Source organism: Procambarus clarkii, chromosome 47, assembly GCF_040958095.1.
Source record: "Procambarus clarkii isolate CNS0578487 chromosome 47, FALCON_Pclarkii_2.0, whole genome shotgun sequence".
Taxonomy (NCBI): Eukaryota; Metazoa; Arthropoda; class Malacostraca; order Decapoda; family Cambaridae; genus Procambarus; species Procambarus clarkii.
Window position 1 is genome coordinate 20,512,226 of NC_091196.1, and position 18,219 is coordinate 20,530,444.

Consider the following 18,219-nt stretch of genomic DNA (forward strand, 5'->3'; position numbering starts at 1 on the left):
TTATATATGAACGAGTTTTGGTGGATGTAAATCGGAGCTACGTCGTCTAGGTCTCCATCTTCCTTTATTCTGCTATTGCAGAGGAGTGGCAGTTCCCTGTGATTCTGAACCCCGAGACTCGGCAGCGCTTGGGCTTGAGAGGCGAGGGAACCCTTCTGGTCAAGCCCAGCAGCATCACTCTGGTCGTCAACGGCTACAGGCTGTGCGAGTGGAGCTTATCAAGCATCAGGAGGTTCGGCTACTCCACCAGCAACTTCCATTTTGAGGCCGGTCGCAGGGCAGCCACAGGAGAGGGACTGTTTACTTTTCTCACTAACAAGGTAAGCGAGGTGGGCGTCCACTGTTGTTGTTGTTTTAGATTCAGCTACTCGGAACAAAATATTCCAAGTAGCACGGGCTATGGTGAGCCCGTAGGTGTCCACTGTATCTGTTGCCAGTTACAAGTTTGTTCCTTCTCCTCAAGCACACAGTGATGGACCAGAGCTGAGAGAATTGCGCACTCCATGGGTTAAGATGTACACGTTGTCGTCTGACATTATATATACCCATATGACTCAATTCTTCAATGTGAAGGGATCTATATACACTTGAGAGTTGTATCCCTGCTTCTCGGTGTAATTGAAATTGAAATTGAAATAAGTTTATTGAGGTAAAATACTGCTCTCGGTGTATGTACACTTAAGAGCTTTAGTCCTGCACTATGTTCAGAACTAAAGTATTTTTACTAGTCAGTAAACAAGTGTCACGGCATTATTATTATTTTCCAAATGGGAAAGTCAAATACAAATTGCTTTTTTAAACTCAGGAAGAGAGAGAGGTTTAGATGTTTAACTTGCAGCATTCGACTCGTATGATATCAAGGCTTTCAGGGGTCCTATAAGACAGTAGTCTACATATTCTACTCTCAATCGAGGGTACTAGGTTTAATCCCCGAGTAAGACAAAAATGGTTAGGTTTTGTTTCCTTTCACCCGATGCCTTTGTTCACCCAGCAGTAAATATTACCATGGAGTTAGGCACCTGTTGTGGGTTGCATCCTGGGGCTAGGGAGACGTCGATTAGACCTAAGTACAGGCTTCCTACAACAGGAATTATTATTGCCAGTAACGAGTGTTTCTCTCTCAGGTATGTATGCATGTATTAACACGATGTACTGAACGGGGTGAGAATAGCTTGAGCTACCTCATCCCTTTGTGTGTATTTTACCTAAATAAACTTATTTCAATTTCTCTCAGGGTAAACGTATATATTTACAAATCATGCAGTATAAGAGCTTCTACCAGTTTGACCTCCTGTGCCAGCGAGGGCTGTCCCCAGATCAGATCATCCAGACGATCACGAGTCGCGAGGAGGAGCAAGACAGGTCCACTCTGAGGCGAGCCCCTCGGAGCCAGGTCAGTGCCCGTGTCTGTTTACCACATATCAGAACAATTAGACGCATCCAGTTTAATGGTATCCAGTCATATACTGATACGCTGCCAGTGCTGCGCGTACTGGCAGCGTACCAGCGTGCAAGAGCCGTCCGCGACGTCATGCTTGATTATAATCAAGCATTTAAGCATATTCAAGCATATTATAACCAGGGACACATTCTAAATATATCAAAAAAAGTTTCAAAAACTGTGGGCATTCTTTCTAAGATCAGATATTATGTACCACGCCCTGCTCTGGTGACTCTCTATTACTCCCTTATCTATCCTTATCTCAACTATGGTATTTGTGCTTGGGGTTCTACTACCCAAAATCACTTACGTCCTCTAATTACCCAACACAAAGCCGCTATTAGAACAATATCCAACTCTGGCCCCAGACATCACTCGGTACCCCTACTCAAATCTCTTAATATGTTAGATATTAAGTCACTGCACATTCTCTCATGCGTATTATACATATATAAAACGCTAAACTATAATGCCAATCCTGATCTTAAAAGCTTCATAGAAGGTTGTAACAGAACCCATGAGCACCACACCAGAAATAAATACAGTTTTGATATTCCTAGAGTACGTCTTAATCAAACTAGAAATGCTCTGCAAATCAAGGGGCCCAGAATGTGGAATGACCTTCCCAACCATGTTAAAGACTGTACCTCTCTCAACCAGTTTAAGATAAAAACTAAACACTACCTAATAAATTCCCTGTAATCTACCTCACTCCTCTATTGTCAACCCATGTCTGTTATTTTCTTTTTTTTTCTTTTTTTTTAATCAACACTGTTTGTCAACCTATTGTATTTGTGCTGCTTTTTCAGTCATGTTCCCCCTTTTTTTTATCTTTATTTGTATTTGTTCTCAACATCTTTTATTCTTTATGCTCAATTAGTATTAAGTTCTAGATATTAATGTTTTTCTTGCCCGAAACGCATTGCGTAATAGTGGCTTTAGGCATTGTATGTACTAGCTCTATCTATATATCAATCCATTAATTTAACATCACTTGTATGTATATACCTTACCTGAATAAACATCTGAATCTGAATCTGAATAATGTCAATTCATATATTACGTAATTGCATACGGGATTTCCAAGTCTGCTTGAAATTCCTTGACACCGTAATCAACGTAATCCAGTACCTTAAGGTAATTCATTGTATCCAACTTACATGTCACTTGTAAAAGTATTGTACAGCAGAAGAAGCTTTCGTCTGCGGACTGGCGAAGGGCAAAATTATCGTTGAAATCTAAATAAGATGATTCTTTTCATTATATTTATGCATTGACTAAGCCTCGGGCCGGTCCGCTTGAGATAAAGATTGCTGTTTAGTATCTACCTGGCGAAGACCTTTTTTCCACTAACAAATATGCAATATGCGTTTTTCAGATTGGTGTCGTCTCCAGTACATCTCAGGCGGAATTTAAAAGACCTAACTGGACCTCTCAACCAGACCTCACAAAACCCAGCCACATCTCTCAGCCAGACCTCATCCGGCCCAGCCGCATATCTCAGCCAGACCTCCTAGAAACATAACACGCGATGATCAATAATGTTGCGAAAGCAGGGGTGAGGCCTTTGCAGTCGTTGTTTGTGTGTGAGGATTTCTTTATATGGTAATCTGATTCCGAATTGCGCCTCTGTAACTAGTAATCGATTGTGTGATCACCCCCTACCTCCCTAGGATCAGTACAATCACTCGCTAACCCACGACGGTTTTGTCATATAGTTCAACCTGTGTACGGAGCGTGCTCTAATACTTCCACTTCGTATACAAGACTTTTCTACTGTCTCTTTAATAATATCACTTTTTACGCTTAGGTGACTATTGAGCGCGTCAGCTATTTTTCTCTTGAGTAGGCTGGCGTGCCGCGCTCACGAGTCAAAAGAAAAAATATTTGTATAAATTCCATTTACTATCCGATCTACTTGGGAATAGTTTACAAATGTTTGCCATGAAATTTGCATTTTCTCTAATAGCCGAACAGCTTATTTAGGAGAACGGCGTGGCAGTGAATCATCGTGGTAAAACAATTGTATTATTGACGCGACGAGTATAATCGACGTAGTTTTTATATATGTTGCCGGTCGAATGCATCCTTATGTGACCTTTTATACTTATGTTCTTCTAGAACATTCTATTGCGAACGCATTGGTACAAAAATAAAATACGTACATCGAAAAATAATGTCAGGACAGTAAATTGAATATACACTTTTCAATGCGGGTTTCTCCGATATGCCGCCGCGGGTAACACTGGCCACTTCCCACACTGTTGTGGGTGGGCTGCGACATTGATTCTATATTCATATGCATATGTCCGTGTAGAGAATTTTATTGCGATTTCAGTGATACCAAAATTAACGCTGTAGCACAACTGTGGGCTTCACAACCATGAAGAGAGTGGAAACATTTTGTTGCCGTTTGGCGCTCTCGGCTAGTGATCTCAATAGTTTTTTATTTGGTGTTGATATGCCTTATGCTTTGGCGGCATTTTATAGGTATGTTCTTATAGACAATTCTATTGCGAACACAGTGATACCAAATTTAAATACGTACGCTTACAATTAGTGTCACGACAGTCAAAAGAGTATACACTTTTCGGTCTTACCGCTTAGGCGCTCGAAACGCCGAAAGCACAAAGGGGAAGTTTTTTCAGTACGCCGCCAGCGTCAAATTGTCTCTTTAAAATGTTGGGATCAGAGTGACCTCAGATAGTCGAATAATCTCTTTACAACATCCAGGCAGATGGACAATGATACCCACAGTAACTATAAACAATGTACATATTCCACAAATATATTTCAGGATAGTAACAAGTAATTAGTGAGAAGAGACAGAACAGCTGAGCCTTGGTATTGGCATCTGCAAGCAGATTCAGTACTAAGACCTGTTGGTATTCTTTCTTAGAGGTTAGTGTGTTGGATGATAGAAATATTAGCGTGCACTGGAAGAGCTAAAGGTTGTCAGCCTGTCAGAAGACGTCTGATAGGAGGAGGAAAATATTGGGTTAATATTACGGGAACCTTTTGTATTTAAGAGTCCACTCCTGCTACTGTAAAATTTTTTATGTGAACCAACAAGGGTGGGCAATAGACAGCGATGATACTGATGTAAGGGTTGGTAGGTGAGCAACTTTCAGTACTAACAAAGCCTTTATAAACACACTACAGGAAGCTCACGATGTGTGTATTTTATGTAGGGATCTTGGATCAAATGTTAATGACTAGGTAAATTATTGTTTATCATTTGTCAAAATAATGTGATGAAGATTTTGGCAGACCATTAAGAAATCAATTTTAATAAAAAAATTAACAGCAGTATTGAGGGTTGCTAATGTAGTGTCAGTTTTTAAAATTGATGACAGATCTCTGCTTGGTTTATAATTACAATCCAACTAGCTTAACATCAATTGTTGGAAGAATTATATGAAGCATTGATAAAATAATTTATTACCACCTTGATTTTTTTTAAATGATAATTACAGATTCAGTAGAAGTAATTTATATCTAACAAATTTACTTTTTAATATATTTACATGTATCTGAAGAGATTCAGTGGTAAAAATTATAATACTTTTATATCTTGACTTTAGTCATTCTAAAAATATAATGTATTTACTCCTGTGCCTGAGTTCTGGCTTGGTGTTGGACTTAGGGTCTAAAGGCTGTATCTAGCAGTATACTGTAATCCTGAACATAATCCAGGGCTAAAGTAATCTCTCAGTGTATATGCACTGTGGAGCGGGGTCCACCTGTCAGTGTTCATATTCCATGTGTGTCAGAGTTAATGTATTTGGAGCAATGTGATGTTACCGAACTATTTGTCTTGCTTCTTGCACTGAAACGTGTACAAGTCTCCAAACTTGATTCATTAATTATAAGCAACTCTTTATCATCCTTAATTGCTCCTTCTGCTAACTATAGGTAGTAACTAAGTGATTGTAACCTATCCACCATTGCCCAATGGATGGGGGGGAGGGGAGCGGTGTGTAGAATAAACAAATTGTGACACTAGCTCTCCACATATGTCAGTTATTTAATTTAGAAACTGTATTTGTGGTCGTTCTCGAACCCATTGTTGATTTGACGATGTGCATTGAATGTTGTAATTAGTTCATCAAGACTAACTTGCTTAGCTAAATAAATTGTGGGGTTCAGTCCCTGAGCCCATTATGTGCCTCTATAACCCTTTCCACTACCGCCCTGAGTCAGATCTGCCTCCGTCAGCAGCGTCAAACTCAACAGCACTGCTGCAGATGCCAACTCGGGTATAGCCTCATGACGCTAACTCGGGTATAGCCTCATGACGCTAACTCGGGTATAGCCTCATGACGCTAACTCGGGTATAGCCTCATGAGAAACTATGTGCCCTCTACCAGCACATGGTCTTCCAACATGTTGCCCGGGCATATCCACCTGCTACTGTAACCTTGTTAACCCTCTATTATAACTGGACGATGTAACCTGGTTAAAGTTACCAGAGTACCTTAACCTTGGTGCTCAGTTAACACGAGTTTTCTCCTGGTGTGTGGGACCCTGCAGGTGAGAGAGCCTTATCAATATATACTCACTCCCACCCCCTTCAGCGAGGCCCAAATTCTGGGGTCTAGTTATGGCGCCCTTAGTGTCTAGCAACAAACTAAATTGCAACCCGTGGCCCTACGCGTTCTGTCTTTGCCTAGTCATGGTCCCAAGTGATTCGTCATGATCCAGACTAGGCCTCATCATCGTCTAGACTTAGGCTCAGTGCCTCGTCATCGTCTAGACTTAGGCCCAGTGCCTCGTCATCGTCTAGACTTAGGCCCAGTGCCTCGTCATCGTCTAGACTTAGGCTCAGTGCCTCGTCATCGTCTAGACTTAGGCCCAGTGCCTCGTCATCGTCTAGACTTAGGTCCAGTGCCTCGTCATCGTCTAGACTTAGGCCCAGTGCCTCGTCATCGTCTAGACTTAGGCCCAGTGCCTCGTCATCGTCTAGACTTAGGCCCAGTGCCTCGTCATCGTCTAGACTTAGGCCCAGTGCCTCGTCATCGTCTAGACTTAGGCCCAGTGCCTCGTCATCGTCTAGACTTAGGCTCAGTGCCTCGTCACTGTTCATGCACAGTTTTCATTGACTAAATATTCGATACCAATTTTTTTTGTTAATTTTGCCCCGAGGGGCGAGTTTATTGGGCAGCGCCACTCATCTTGTGAGTGGACACACCGCCATAGCAGCATGTACAAAGGAAGAAAACCCGCTGGGTTGTTCATCCTGTCACTTGTACCCAGACACAGCTGGGACTTGCTTATACCAAGGCAGCGAAAACAGCTTGAAACGCGGAGCAAATTGGGCTGGAGTTAGGGGGGGAAGAGACTGTTGTTCAGATGCTCATTTCGGAAAGGGTTTGTGGGCTCAGAGGTGGAGTTAGGGAAGAGTCGGTGGGCTCAGACGTACCTGGCGCTGGGAACCCCTTTATCTTGAGTCGTGAGAAACGAGAGCGAGGCTGCCACACCGTATCTTCCAGGGTCGCTCAGGGAAAATGGCGTATTTCCCCACTCCCATTCTTTTTACCGACCGGTCCGTCACTCATGTTAACACGTTAGTCATGTACGGTTCTAGTTGCTGCGCAGACCGTAAATAATACGGATATATTGCTTATGAGTGAATTCTCCCCAAACGCATCTATTAGCTTCAAATTATCTAAATTCGTTTATCTAACTAATCACTAATGTAAACAGACTTTTTTGTATGAAAAGTACCAATACATTTGAATAGGAATACAGTCTTAACTTGACAGTGATTATGAACAAAGAATAGTCTTAAATTGGGATGCCAAGACGTAGTTTTCAATTTATAGTAATAAAGAATCGTAGTAGTAAACAATCGTATAGTAACAATCGTAGTTTATTTCAATTTATTTAATTTTAAGTCTATAACAGTATTAGGAAGTGTTGTTCTGTTCTGTACACAACAGCAGCCAAATATATAGAGAGAGAATAGTAGCGTAACTGAGCTTGACTTTCCAATGAATTACTGCACCTACTTTACATGTGAAAATGCACCCTACAATGTGCCCACATTAACTGGAATAAATATATTGTAAATAGAGCATACACTACAGTAACACACCAGTGAACATAATGAACACTTCAGTATCTGGGTGCTCAGAAACAAGCTATCTTTCTGCGTCAAAACCTCTTAAACAGAGCACCAGTATAACTGCATAGCACCTGGAAGGGATACGAGGAGCTGGGACATAAGGACGGAATAAAGCAGTAAAGCAAGTAATTATCAAAAGAAGGTACCAAGCAGGGAAGGCTACGAAGCAAGACAGTGAAAGAACAGTGCCCAACCACTTGGACCAATTGGGATAGAACGCAGACCTGTAAGAAGCGAGACCATCGCTGTACCGACGAGCCCAAATGGTTGATTGATTGATTGATTACTGAAGATTAAGCCACCCAAGAGGTGGCACGGGCATGAATAACCCGAAACCCAAATGGCTGTGTGTGGTTCATAAATATAATCACTGGGTAATTGTGTGTCAGTTGCTGTTCTCACCACACAGAAGACACTAGCCAAACAACTTACAACCTTATGTCGCCTTACCTGAGGCACCTGTCATTACTAGGAACAAACAGTTTCTCACAATGGGCAGATTGAGAAGGATCATTCCTTAAGATGTAATCCCCGAGAGTTCAGGCAGTTTAAAGAACTCTAGCCTCATTATTTGTTTTCCATGTCCGGGGACAGGATGCCTCTTAAGTTTATCAAAATCCTTCTCTCCCATTAGGCCAATTACTGACGTCCCCAGGATGCAACCAACAATAGTTGCCTAACTCCAAGGTTCCTATTTACTGATAGGTGAACGGGAACATCAGGTAAAAGGAAACATCGTCCTGCTAAAGGAATCGAACACGGGACCTTTCGGATGTGACCTGACTGCACAGACTACTGCGCTACAAGCCTCTTAAGAGGCAAGAGCAGTCCCTCAGTGGGGTGTCAAGGCATTTTTTTCAGTTTAGTGACGGATCAGTATACTCTACAGAATACTACCATATACAGATCAGTACACTGGTAGGCTGGTTCAGTGAGACTCCGATAGACAGAATCAGGATTTATTTTTGAAAATAAATGTACACACGTCATTCATAATGTATATTATTAAGCACAGCCTAACCTGTTGATCTATAGTCGTAGCGATCCTCTCACGAAGAGATGCTGTTGATCCAGTCGATGTAGTGGGAGACCTTAGTGTACACTCCTGGGAAGTCTGGCCTCCCACAACCGAACCCCCAGGACACGATACCAGCCAGGTACCTCGTATCCAGGTCGTCACACGCCAGGGGACCGCCGGAGTCACCCCCACAGGCGTCGTGGCCCCCTTCCTTCAGACCGGCGCAGAACATGCCCTCCTCGATCTCACCTTCGTAGGCAAACTGACAATCGCTGTCGGACCACACTGGAAGAGAGACCTTCTGCAGGGTGTCAGAGGGATCTCCGCCTTCCGTCGTGGCGCCGAAGCCCGACACGACGCACATCCCTGTGGAGGTGTGCTCGGCGGGAGGCAAGGCGATAGGCTTCACATACGAGGTCAGTTCAAGAGGACTTGAGAGCTGCAGAAGGGCTATGTCGTTGACGATGGTGAAGCCGTCGTAGTCCTCGTGGATGATAATCTTAGCGAGGGCTATCTCTTGTTCTGTTCCCTCGTTGATCACCTGGTTAACGTCTCCGGCAACAGCCTGCAACAGTCCTGGTTTATGAGTCGCTGATTGTTGCCAGAGTTGCGGCACTGGTTGTGTTGTCGGGTGGTGAGGTGTGTTCCATTGGTGCCCAGTGTGGCGGTGGTGTTAGTAGTATTAGTGAGGATAAGAAGGGGGCGTATGTATGTATGAGGATAAGGATGAGGATATGGATAAGAATATAGTACAAGGATGAGTATATGGATAAGTACATAAATTACGAGAAAAAACTAAGGCAGTATGAGATGGCATGAGGTCACCACGCATTATATAATATATACACACTGGATGCCTACCGTGATGGGAACTGGGTCATATTTTGTCCAAGGCTGGCAAGGTAACCCCCCTCCCCCCCAACATACTCTGCTGTGGTTGATGGGGGCATTTTCCCCCTCCGGTGGGGAGAAGGGGAGGTTAGGTCCTGGTGGGGGATGCGGCTGAGAGCCCACCTTATGCACAGCAGTCAGTGTGTTCTCATGTCCTAAGGCTGATTATTCCTTACCAAGGGATCTCTTCTTTTTAGAGGTTTACACTTAAAATTACCAGAGGTAAAAAGCTGTTATTAACACAAATGATACACCAAACTCTGAAAGTCCACTTAGCGATGGCTGGCCGTGAGTAGGGTGCCACCCGGACCTGACTTAAAGGCCATTTGTTCACTATTAAGTATCCTCTTAATGCCGGTGACTTGTGCAGTGGCACTGAAGGCACTCAGCAGCACGGTATGGATGTGTTGATGTGATCAAACACAGAGGGTTGAGGGTGCCATACCCCAGTGGCGTGCTCCACACGTCCTCACAGCCCCAGACCTGGCTAGCTTGTGCTCTTGTCGTGGACGGCCACACAGTTTTGACTTGACGGTTGACCTCTTGGCCTGACGGTTGACCCCACAGTCAGATGGGCGATCTAAAGGTCTGAGAGCCTCTACTCTTCTCAATCTTTTTCTATTAATATAAGATAAAACAGGCATTCGCAGCTGCACGAAGCATGAGCCTCCTACCGCTATATAAACTTCCATCTCGACTCGGAATCAGAAGATGCTGGGTTCGATTCCCGGCCGGGACTAAAATGGTTGGGCACACTTCATCTAATACACCTGTTCATCTACCAGTAAACAGGTACCCCGGGAGTTAAACAACTGTTGTGGGGGTTACATTCTGGGGGAGGGTCATTAGTTCAACATTGAAAGGACCTCCATACAAGCCTTTTAAAGTATATATATGCAGGCTTCCTGTCCCCGAGAAAACGAATTATTATTATATATAACACCTGTGGGAAGGGGACAATAGAGGAGCTGACCTGGATGTAGTCAGGAGCATCGAGGTCGATCTCATCGACGCAGTGAGCCGCCGTCAGCAGCCACAGCTCAGACTTGATGGAGGCGCCGCAGAAGTGGTAAGCGAACCCGTAGGAGAGGTCCTGGAGGCTGATCTGGTACGGCAGCTCCCCGGGGGTCGCGTCCGTCCCGCCTACCACCCCTAGCCGGTCGGGTAGGCGAGGCCGCACGCGGACTGAAGGAACCGCTGAAAACACAGTTTACCTATAATCATGAGTGTTGGATTCTTGCTTTACGTCACGACACTCTTAGCAGTTGTAAACAAAACCCGGATTGCTCCACGGTACTCTAGTTTACAGTGATATACACACCATCTCCCATACAAGATGATAGATGAGGTAGCTTAAGCTTCATACAACAAACACAAAACCGAACTATATCTATTTCTATTATTAAAAATAAAATTAAATTAAATACTTTAAATCAAGAAATGAGGCATGGTGCAAAGCAGTAATATTGAGGTTTGGTCCGTTCGGAGCTGAGAACCACATGTACGGGCAGCAAAACACATTCGCCTGTGTGATACAGTACCAGAATTAGACTAGTGTAGGCCAGGTAGACTATTCGTCTCCCATGCATGACAAACCATTCTGTAAGTTGGGGATATTAGATGAACAATTTAACTTATAAACCCCATATACCCATCCCGCCTAGCTTCTGTAGCCCATCATATGGATTAGGGTAACAGCACGGTACCTAAGCTCGCTAATATATATATATTATGTTGGCCAAACAAGGCACCCATTTTCGGGCGTCGTGTGCAGCCTCTCACCCAGGGCTGCTGCCGCCAGTTGGAGGACGAACGCAAGTGTGTGCATGACGACCGTGTGTGGGTTACTGAGAGTGAACCTCGGCTGTTGCTAGTCATATACAGACCGGGGCTCCAGGGAGGACTGGGCGCTCCTCCTCACACACACTCCGTAGCACTCATTCCTACGCATCATCTGTACATACCTCTTGACTCTTGCGGAATCTCTATAGCATGGTCCTAATTTGTTTCTGAAGCAAACGAGTTACTCGAGTTGTAAAAGCATAATTGTCGTAAATTAGCACTGTGGGTTTATTTGGCATCTTCGGTTATTTATCACGGGGTCATGGGAACGATGCCAGCTTGCTCGGGGAAATGTCCCCAGCTGTGATTTTCCCTCCCGGCAGCTTGGCGACAGGTGAAGTTATCCACCAGGAGAGTCTGTGATTGTAGTGTGGTGGTCACTACACCTTGTGTGTTGTTGCGGATGGTTGTGTGGGGATCGCTACACCTTGTGTTACAGGGTGTGGTTGTGTCGGCTGAGACTCCCAACATGGTACTGGTTTTGAGCATCTTCTCTCACTATCGTCACGCGATGCTCACTTTCCCTAGAATATCAGAGTTCGGAAATGATTTGATCTGAGTATCCAGGAAACAGCTGGCTCGATACTCAGACAAATTCTGATAGTCCAGCCCGCCCTCCTAACGATTCCCAACGTCAAAGAAAAAACTGTCGTACTAAAATGCTCTTATCCTAACCTGCCAGAGAACTCCAAACAGAAAACGGGACAATGCCAATTTTGCGAGACGCAATTCGTCGCAATCTAGTGCGACGATTTTTGGAATTAGGTTGAATATACGTCAAAATGTGTCGTTCTGTTAAGATCGGTTAGATAGTCATGGAACAACAATACAACTTTCGTCTTGAAAACCAGTTTTTCAACAATTGTCTCGTAGTATAGTGATCTTAATCGTTCTCGAACCACAATCGGAGATCCTAGAGTTCGATTCCCGAGCGGAACTGGTTAGCCATTTTTCAGTAGTTCGACCTTGGGGGGGAACCTGGATACACTCCAAAGGTGACAGGCTTTCTGTCCCATCATTTCTAGTAACCTCGATGGGGACAGGGAACCGGTGCCTCGCCAAAGGTCCCTTCATTATTTCTCAATTTCTCGTCTAGCTGAATTTTAATTTGAAGTAAATAAGTAAGTTTTAATAAGGAGAACTCGCGAAGTCAGGAACACCATAGTTACTCCTCTCTGCCGTTTTCTCTAGTACTCGTCATGAATGCCACGCCTGCATTGCCTTATGGGTGACTAAAGCATCTCTAATGTCGTACACGTAAGTAATAATAATAATAATAATAATAATAATAATAATAATAATAATCTTTATTTAGGTAAGGTACATACATAAAGAGATTTACAAAGTTTGTTGGCTTTATAGATAGAGCTAGTACATACAATGCCTAAAGCCACTATTACGCAAAGCGTTTCGGGCAGGAAAAACATTAATGACTACAGCTTAAAACTAAGTAAAACTAAGTAAGTAAGTAAGTAAGTAATTATCAAAAGAAGGCACCAAACCGGGAAGGCTATGTAGCACCATCAAAGTGCGAAATAATCAGAGGGCGCTAAATATCACCAAGAATGCCAATACGAGAACAGAAACGCATAAGGCGAACGATATCAAAAGTATCGGATTCTCCTAGAATTCTATCGAGGGACAAGTGACCGCGAGGGACGGTCGGAAAGCAAGACACACGCTCGTCCTGGAGGTCAGGACATTCAACAAGGATGTTACGGTGGTAGGAGGAAAGCCACGGGGACACACTACGTTTGAGAGTACGCAGCTTGTTACTATCTACAGAGGACCAACAACCCTGCCAACGGGCTAGGATGGAGGGCGGGACAGAAATGGTTGAACACATTTCCTATACCTAACAACAGGAATTATGTTATCAGGGCAAATGAGGGTGGGGTGGGGGGGGGGAACCTTCAACAAGCCATCGGCTTCATGTCCTCGTCGAGGCCACTAGTGTTTATGGTCCTCAAGTAAAATAATATGAATATTATGCTACCATTGGAGATATAATTCTTTGCTTTGTATGTTACAGAAAACTATATCCGATATAAGAGTAACTCAAGCTTTCCATGGGGCTGTTCCATAAGTCTACCGACCTATCTATCCCTTCCCCTCTCCCATCCTCCATCTTCCCCCCCCATTTCACCTTGTCCCTTCTCCCATCACCATTCCCCTGTCCCCCCTCTCTTCTCATCATCCCCTCTCCCGCTCTCCCCTCATCATCCTACAGCACCCTCCCCTCCCCCCATCTCCCTCTCTCCTTATCTTACATCTTCACTACATACTACTCTCGCTCTATATACCATCTTTATCACTGTAACCCATCTACACCACTCATCACTTTCTTCACGTGTAACCAAAATGAATTCCGTTCATAGGTTTTTATTAACTCATGAAAGCGAGCGAAACTTAAAAATCTACGGAAAACACATCCAATATTTAATTTCAGGCTTTATAAAATCGCATGGGGGGGGGGGGGGGGGTGAAGGAGAGAGATTACAGGCAGATATTTCGTAAAATATTTAACTTAGGCCGACCTACACTAGCCTACATTCGTCCCGTACCACAGACCATTTTCCCTGCAAAGTTGGACGAGGCTAGTTTCAAGTATCTAGCCTCCAACGTTGGACATATTCGCTCATATAGTATACAAAATCTATACTATTAATGTCCGTCAAAGGCTGGAAACCAAACGCTTTGGGGCTAGCGTAGCATCCTAGTAGAGTTTGAAGTTACTTTTGGGTACATAATAAATTACCGTACACAGGATGAGTATACGAGTCACAAACTACCGCTCACAGGAAGAGTGTGGTAGTAGTTTAGTTCAATTATTATGCCCCTCATACCCATCTTGTGAGCGGTAGTGGAAAGGGTTACAGAGGCACATAATGGGCTCAGGGCCTGAACCCCACAATTCATTTAGCTAAGCAAGTTACAATCTTGATGAGCTAGTTACAAAATTCAGTACAAGTCGTCACATCATAAATGGGTTCGAGATCGACCTCAAGTACAGTTTTTAAATTAAGCAACTGACAAATGTGGAGAGCTAATGTCACAATTGATATGTTTATCGTGCATACCGCCCCCCATCCAGTGGGCAGCGGTAGATAGGTTACAGTCACTTAGTTACTACCTACAGTTTGCAAACTGGGGATATTTGGCAAAGTGTATGGGATGCATAATATACTACCGTTCACAGGATGAGTATGGGATGCTTAATACAACTCATAGGATGAGTATATGGTGCATCACAAACTACTTTCTCACAGTATGAGTATGGGGTGCATAATACCACTCACAGGATGAGTATGGGGTGCATAATAAACTACCGCTCACAGGATGAGTACGAAGAATTTTGAATCACGGTCAATTTTTATCATTTACTGAATCGCGATAAACCAAAATTTTATTAAACCACAGACCTAGTTTATATAAAAAACATATTGGAATTTGAATGTTTTTATTTATCATTCAAAGGCTCACGTGCACTTATAAAAAGATCGAGATTAAAAACTTGAAATTCGAGTTAAGCCATACTATAATTACGGTAGTCTTTAAATTAACTATGTGATTAAATATACTATATCCCAAATACATACAGTATTAGTATTTCAGAAAGAGAACATTAAAATATTGTACAGAATATAAGATTAAATCGGGATCTCTATAATTTTAGACAAATAGCAGAGTTACCTTGATTTGAGAGTTCTGACAAATAAATTATTTTATTTCCTGTTCTTTATGACCTAAATTACACCTCCGCGGTCTTCAAGGACGAACCCTGATATCAGTATGGTCGATAAAGTCCTAAAAATAATTAGAATTTCGTCCCTGATGGCGTGATGACATATGCCCGAAACACAGTTCGTATTTGTGGCTTCAGAAATTGTATGTACTATTATGTTAGTACATACAATTTCAACATTACAACAGTAGTACATTACTGTAGTAGTAACAGCCGACATTAACAACAACATTACAACAGTAGTACAACATACAATCCAACATTATGTTAGTAACTAGTTTTCAATGTATGTACCTTTACCTGAATAAACATCTTATCTTATGCGGCTGGGACAAGCTAGGCTATTACCCGATTTTATTCATTTTGAAACAAAAAGCCTCTAATCTGCGCTATCAGCCTTATATAACCTCGCGACCGTAGTCAACACTTATTATACAATCATCTTGCTCTCAATGACTGATGAGTATAAACTCAATGACCTCAAGCGGTCGTAAGAGCTAAGTGCCGTGAAACAGTTACAATAATCGTAGATTAAAATGGGTTTGTTAAACAATTTAGCGGGTCGTATTCCGGGGGGGGGGGGGACATAGGATTAAGGACCTGCCCGCAACGCTATCGTGCTAGTATTCACCTAATTCTCACTTAATTGTGCTCGCGGGGGTTGAGATCTGGCTCTTTGGTCCCGCCTCTCAACCGTCAATCAACAGGTGTACAGGTTCCTGAGGTTTAGTGGCTGTACAAGAATGTAAGAACTCTTGTATATATAAATAACTAAATAAATTCAACTTGCACTACTTCCAAAATTTACCTGAATTTTCCTGAAGAAGAGCGCCGTCTCCTGTGGCCTCGACGGGACCAAAATAGCCGGCCGGCCATTGACTTGTTAAAAGTTCCATTTTTCCTTCACCCTCCTGGCCATTATCCTTGCTCAATAAGCGACAGTTAATGTCAATTAAGCACTTTTTTCCCGGTAGCTGAGATTAGGCAGTGAGCGGCAGCAACTCACGCCACCCGGAATGACCCCATAACGGGTGGAGAGAGTATCAGAAGGGTCCTTGAACTGTGCACACAACACACCACCGGCCACCACGGCCTGATACAACGGTTGTCACAGGTCACGCCATCCCACCCACCCACTCACTCATAAGAGAAAATGTGACCTTTCTTTGCGAGCTGCTGTATGATTTATGGTACTGTATGTTATGTTTTGGCCGTTGGGGATTTTTTTACGTAAAAATGTGATTTATTATCAACCCGTTCTTTCATATAGGACATCACATTTTGACATAGAAATCCCATAAGGCCATAAACTTATGTACTAAAAACTACTGCGGCTCGCAAAATTGATCATCCGTGACGTCCCGTTTTCTATTCGTGGGTCAGGCAAGGATCATCAACTTTAGTACATCATAATGGTGTAACTCAGTTGCTATGGAAGCACCACCACTAATTAAATTATCAACGGTCCAGTCTCTGAGAGGCGTTTAAAAGCTTTCAAGCATATCCTCGAAGATTCTCCTTGAATGCTTAATATTTTATTCTAACACCCAGTTACATTTTACTGTGCTAAAATTACACCAGATTATAATTAAAACTATTCAGAAATTACCTGTGTCTCCTTGTAGGCCAGACTGAAATTGATTAAATACTTCCAGTTTAGCTAACTATTGAGGCGCTGGACCCGAACACTGCACTGGCAAACCGTGGCTATAACTTGTAACACAAGCGCCATGCATCTATCATTTGAGAATGACAGGAGTTGATTAAGGGTTAAAATCACCGATAACATCTAAAAAGCTGTCATGTATATTACGCCCTAGATCCTTTTCAAAAATCTCAGAAGAATCTATGTCTAGTAGTTGTAATTATGTGGTGTCTGTTCAAAATAACAACAATATATTTTTCCATAGCATTTTGGTAGATACTAATAAACATAACCAAAGATTTGCCAGATATGCAGATAAAAAAAGTATCCAGTTTTGTGCACTAATTAAAAATTTTAAGTTTGTAGTTCATTAGCTAGAAATTCAGCTGTGTTAAAGTGATGGATCTATAGTTACCAGAAGATAGATGCTTGAAAGCTTTTGGTAATTGGAACATTGAAAGGTTTACAGCACTCACTAAATACTGTAAATTATCAAGGCAAAGAGATAATCCAGTAAAACTATATTATACATTGATGCAAAGCTCAAAGGTCAGTAAATACCATTAAAACTTGATATGAGAGCAGGACATAAGGTTATCCATGTGATAAGAGTTAGATTCATTGAAGTGTCTAGTAACAGCTGTCAAGGAATGGTTGGAAGTACTGTATGATTTCCCATCTTCCTGAAAATTCAGGCTTTCAACTAAAAGATGCAATACTGTGACATGAGACAGTCAAATATGCTTGAGTCAACTTCTTATGGATATGAAAGCGTGACAAGGAAGTTTTTCCATTTATAATTTGGATGACATGAAGGGCAAGGGGAAAATGTCAGGCATTACAGGTGTTATTTATAATAGGATAAAGTTGCCCCACTCCTCTCTTCATCGTGTAAATGAGACTCGAGTGTATCTTCTGGATAGTAATCCAGAGGAAATAGGTTTAAAAAGCATGAAGAATGTCTAATTGGCAGATAATACATTATCAGTGAACTGAAGTCATTATCAACATCGATACCAAGCAAATCTCCACTTGTATCTGCTAAAAATTATATACTACCAATATTGGTCTTTCAGTAACCAAAGGATTTATGGAATAAAGTATAATAAGTCTGATGATAAATGACTTTGGTTTCAATAGTATCAAATTGATTTTATGTAAAACTTAAGATAAAAAAATTCATATAATCAATATATATATATATTCCTTCTCCACTGACAACACTTCATAGCCTGGTCTCGCTTTATGCACGTTTATGCGTTCAATCCCGGACCATCAAAGTGATTGGGCACCATTTCCTTTTACCCATCCCATCCCAAATCCTTATCCTGACCCCTTCAAAGTGCTATATAGTCAAAATGGCTTGGCACTTTTCCCCTGGTAATTCCCCCCTTTTTTTTATCCCCACTCTCAACATTCAGTCTTTTCAAGACACCACTTCTTCCTTCAATTTCAATATGCTTGAGAACTAAGATATTCAATACACTCAGGAAATGTTAAAAGCCCAAAA

At 42.4% G+C, this 18,219-nt stretch overlaps 3 protein-coding genes across 15 annotated transcripts in view; 1 reads left to right on the plus strand and 2 right to left on the minus strand.

Annotated features, from left to right (window-relative positions):
- The window catches only part of LOC123762974 (fibroblast growth factor receptor substrate 3), an 11,104-nt gene extending 5,502 nt beyond the window's left edge, over positions 1–5,602 (plus strand). The window contains exons 3-6 of one of the 2 annotated variants that reach the window (XR_011222272.1): positions 82–320; positions 1,235–1,393; positions 2,820–3,219; positions 4,101–5,602. Coding sequence is in view for 1 of the 2 variants with exons in the window: in XM_069302068.1 (XP_069158169.1) it covers positions 82–320; positions 1,235–1,393; positions 2,820–2,966 (545 nt within the window). In the remaining variant the exon portion in view is untranslated. Of the gene's footprint in view, positions 1–81; positions 321–1,234; positions 1,394–2,819 lie in introns of both variants that reach the window. The other variant, XM_069302068.1, reaches the window with a different exon arrangement.
- Positions 1–16,280, minus strand: part of LOC123762971 (uncharacterized) — a 32,042-nt gene extending 15,762 nt beyond the window's left edge. For 3 of the 12 annotated variants that reach the window (XM_069302065.1, XM_069302063.1, XM_069302064.1), the window contains exon 1: positions 15,873–16,257. The gene's annotated coding sequence lies outside the window, so the exon portion shown is untranslated. Of the gene's footprint in view, positions 1–15,872 lie in introns of all 12 variants that reach the window. The other 9 variants (XR_011222270.1, XM_045749841.2, XR_011222268.1 and 6 more) reach the window with 7 other exon arrangements.
- LOC123762973 (trypsin-1) lies at positions 8,514–11,417 on the minus strand. Its single transcript, XM_045749844.2, has 3 exons — positions 11,260–11,417; positions 10,451–10,674; positions 8,514–9,151 (listed from the first exon to the last, which is right to left on the minus strand). The coding sequence occupies exons 1-3, from the start codon at positions 11,303–11,305 to the stop codon at positions 8,618–8,620; spliced, it is 804 nt and encodes a 267-aa protein (XP_045605800.1). The 5' UTR covers positions 11,306–11,417; the 3' UTR covers positions 8,514–8,617.
- Positions 16,281–18,219: the final 1,939 nt, after the last annotated feature.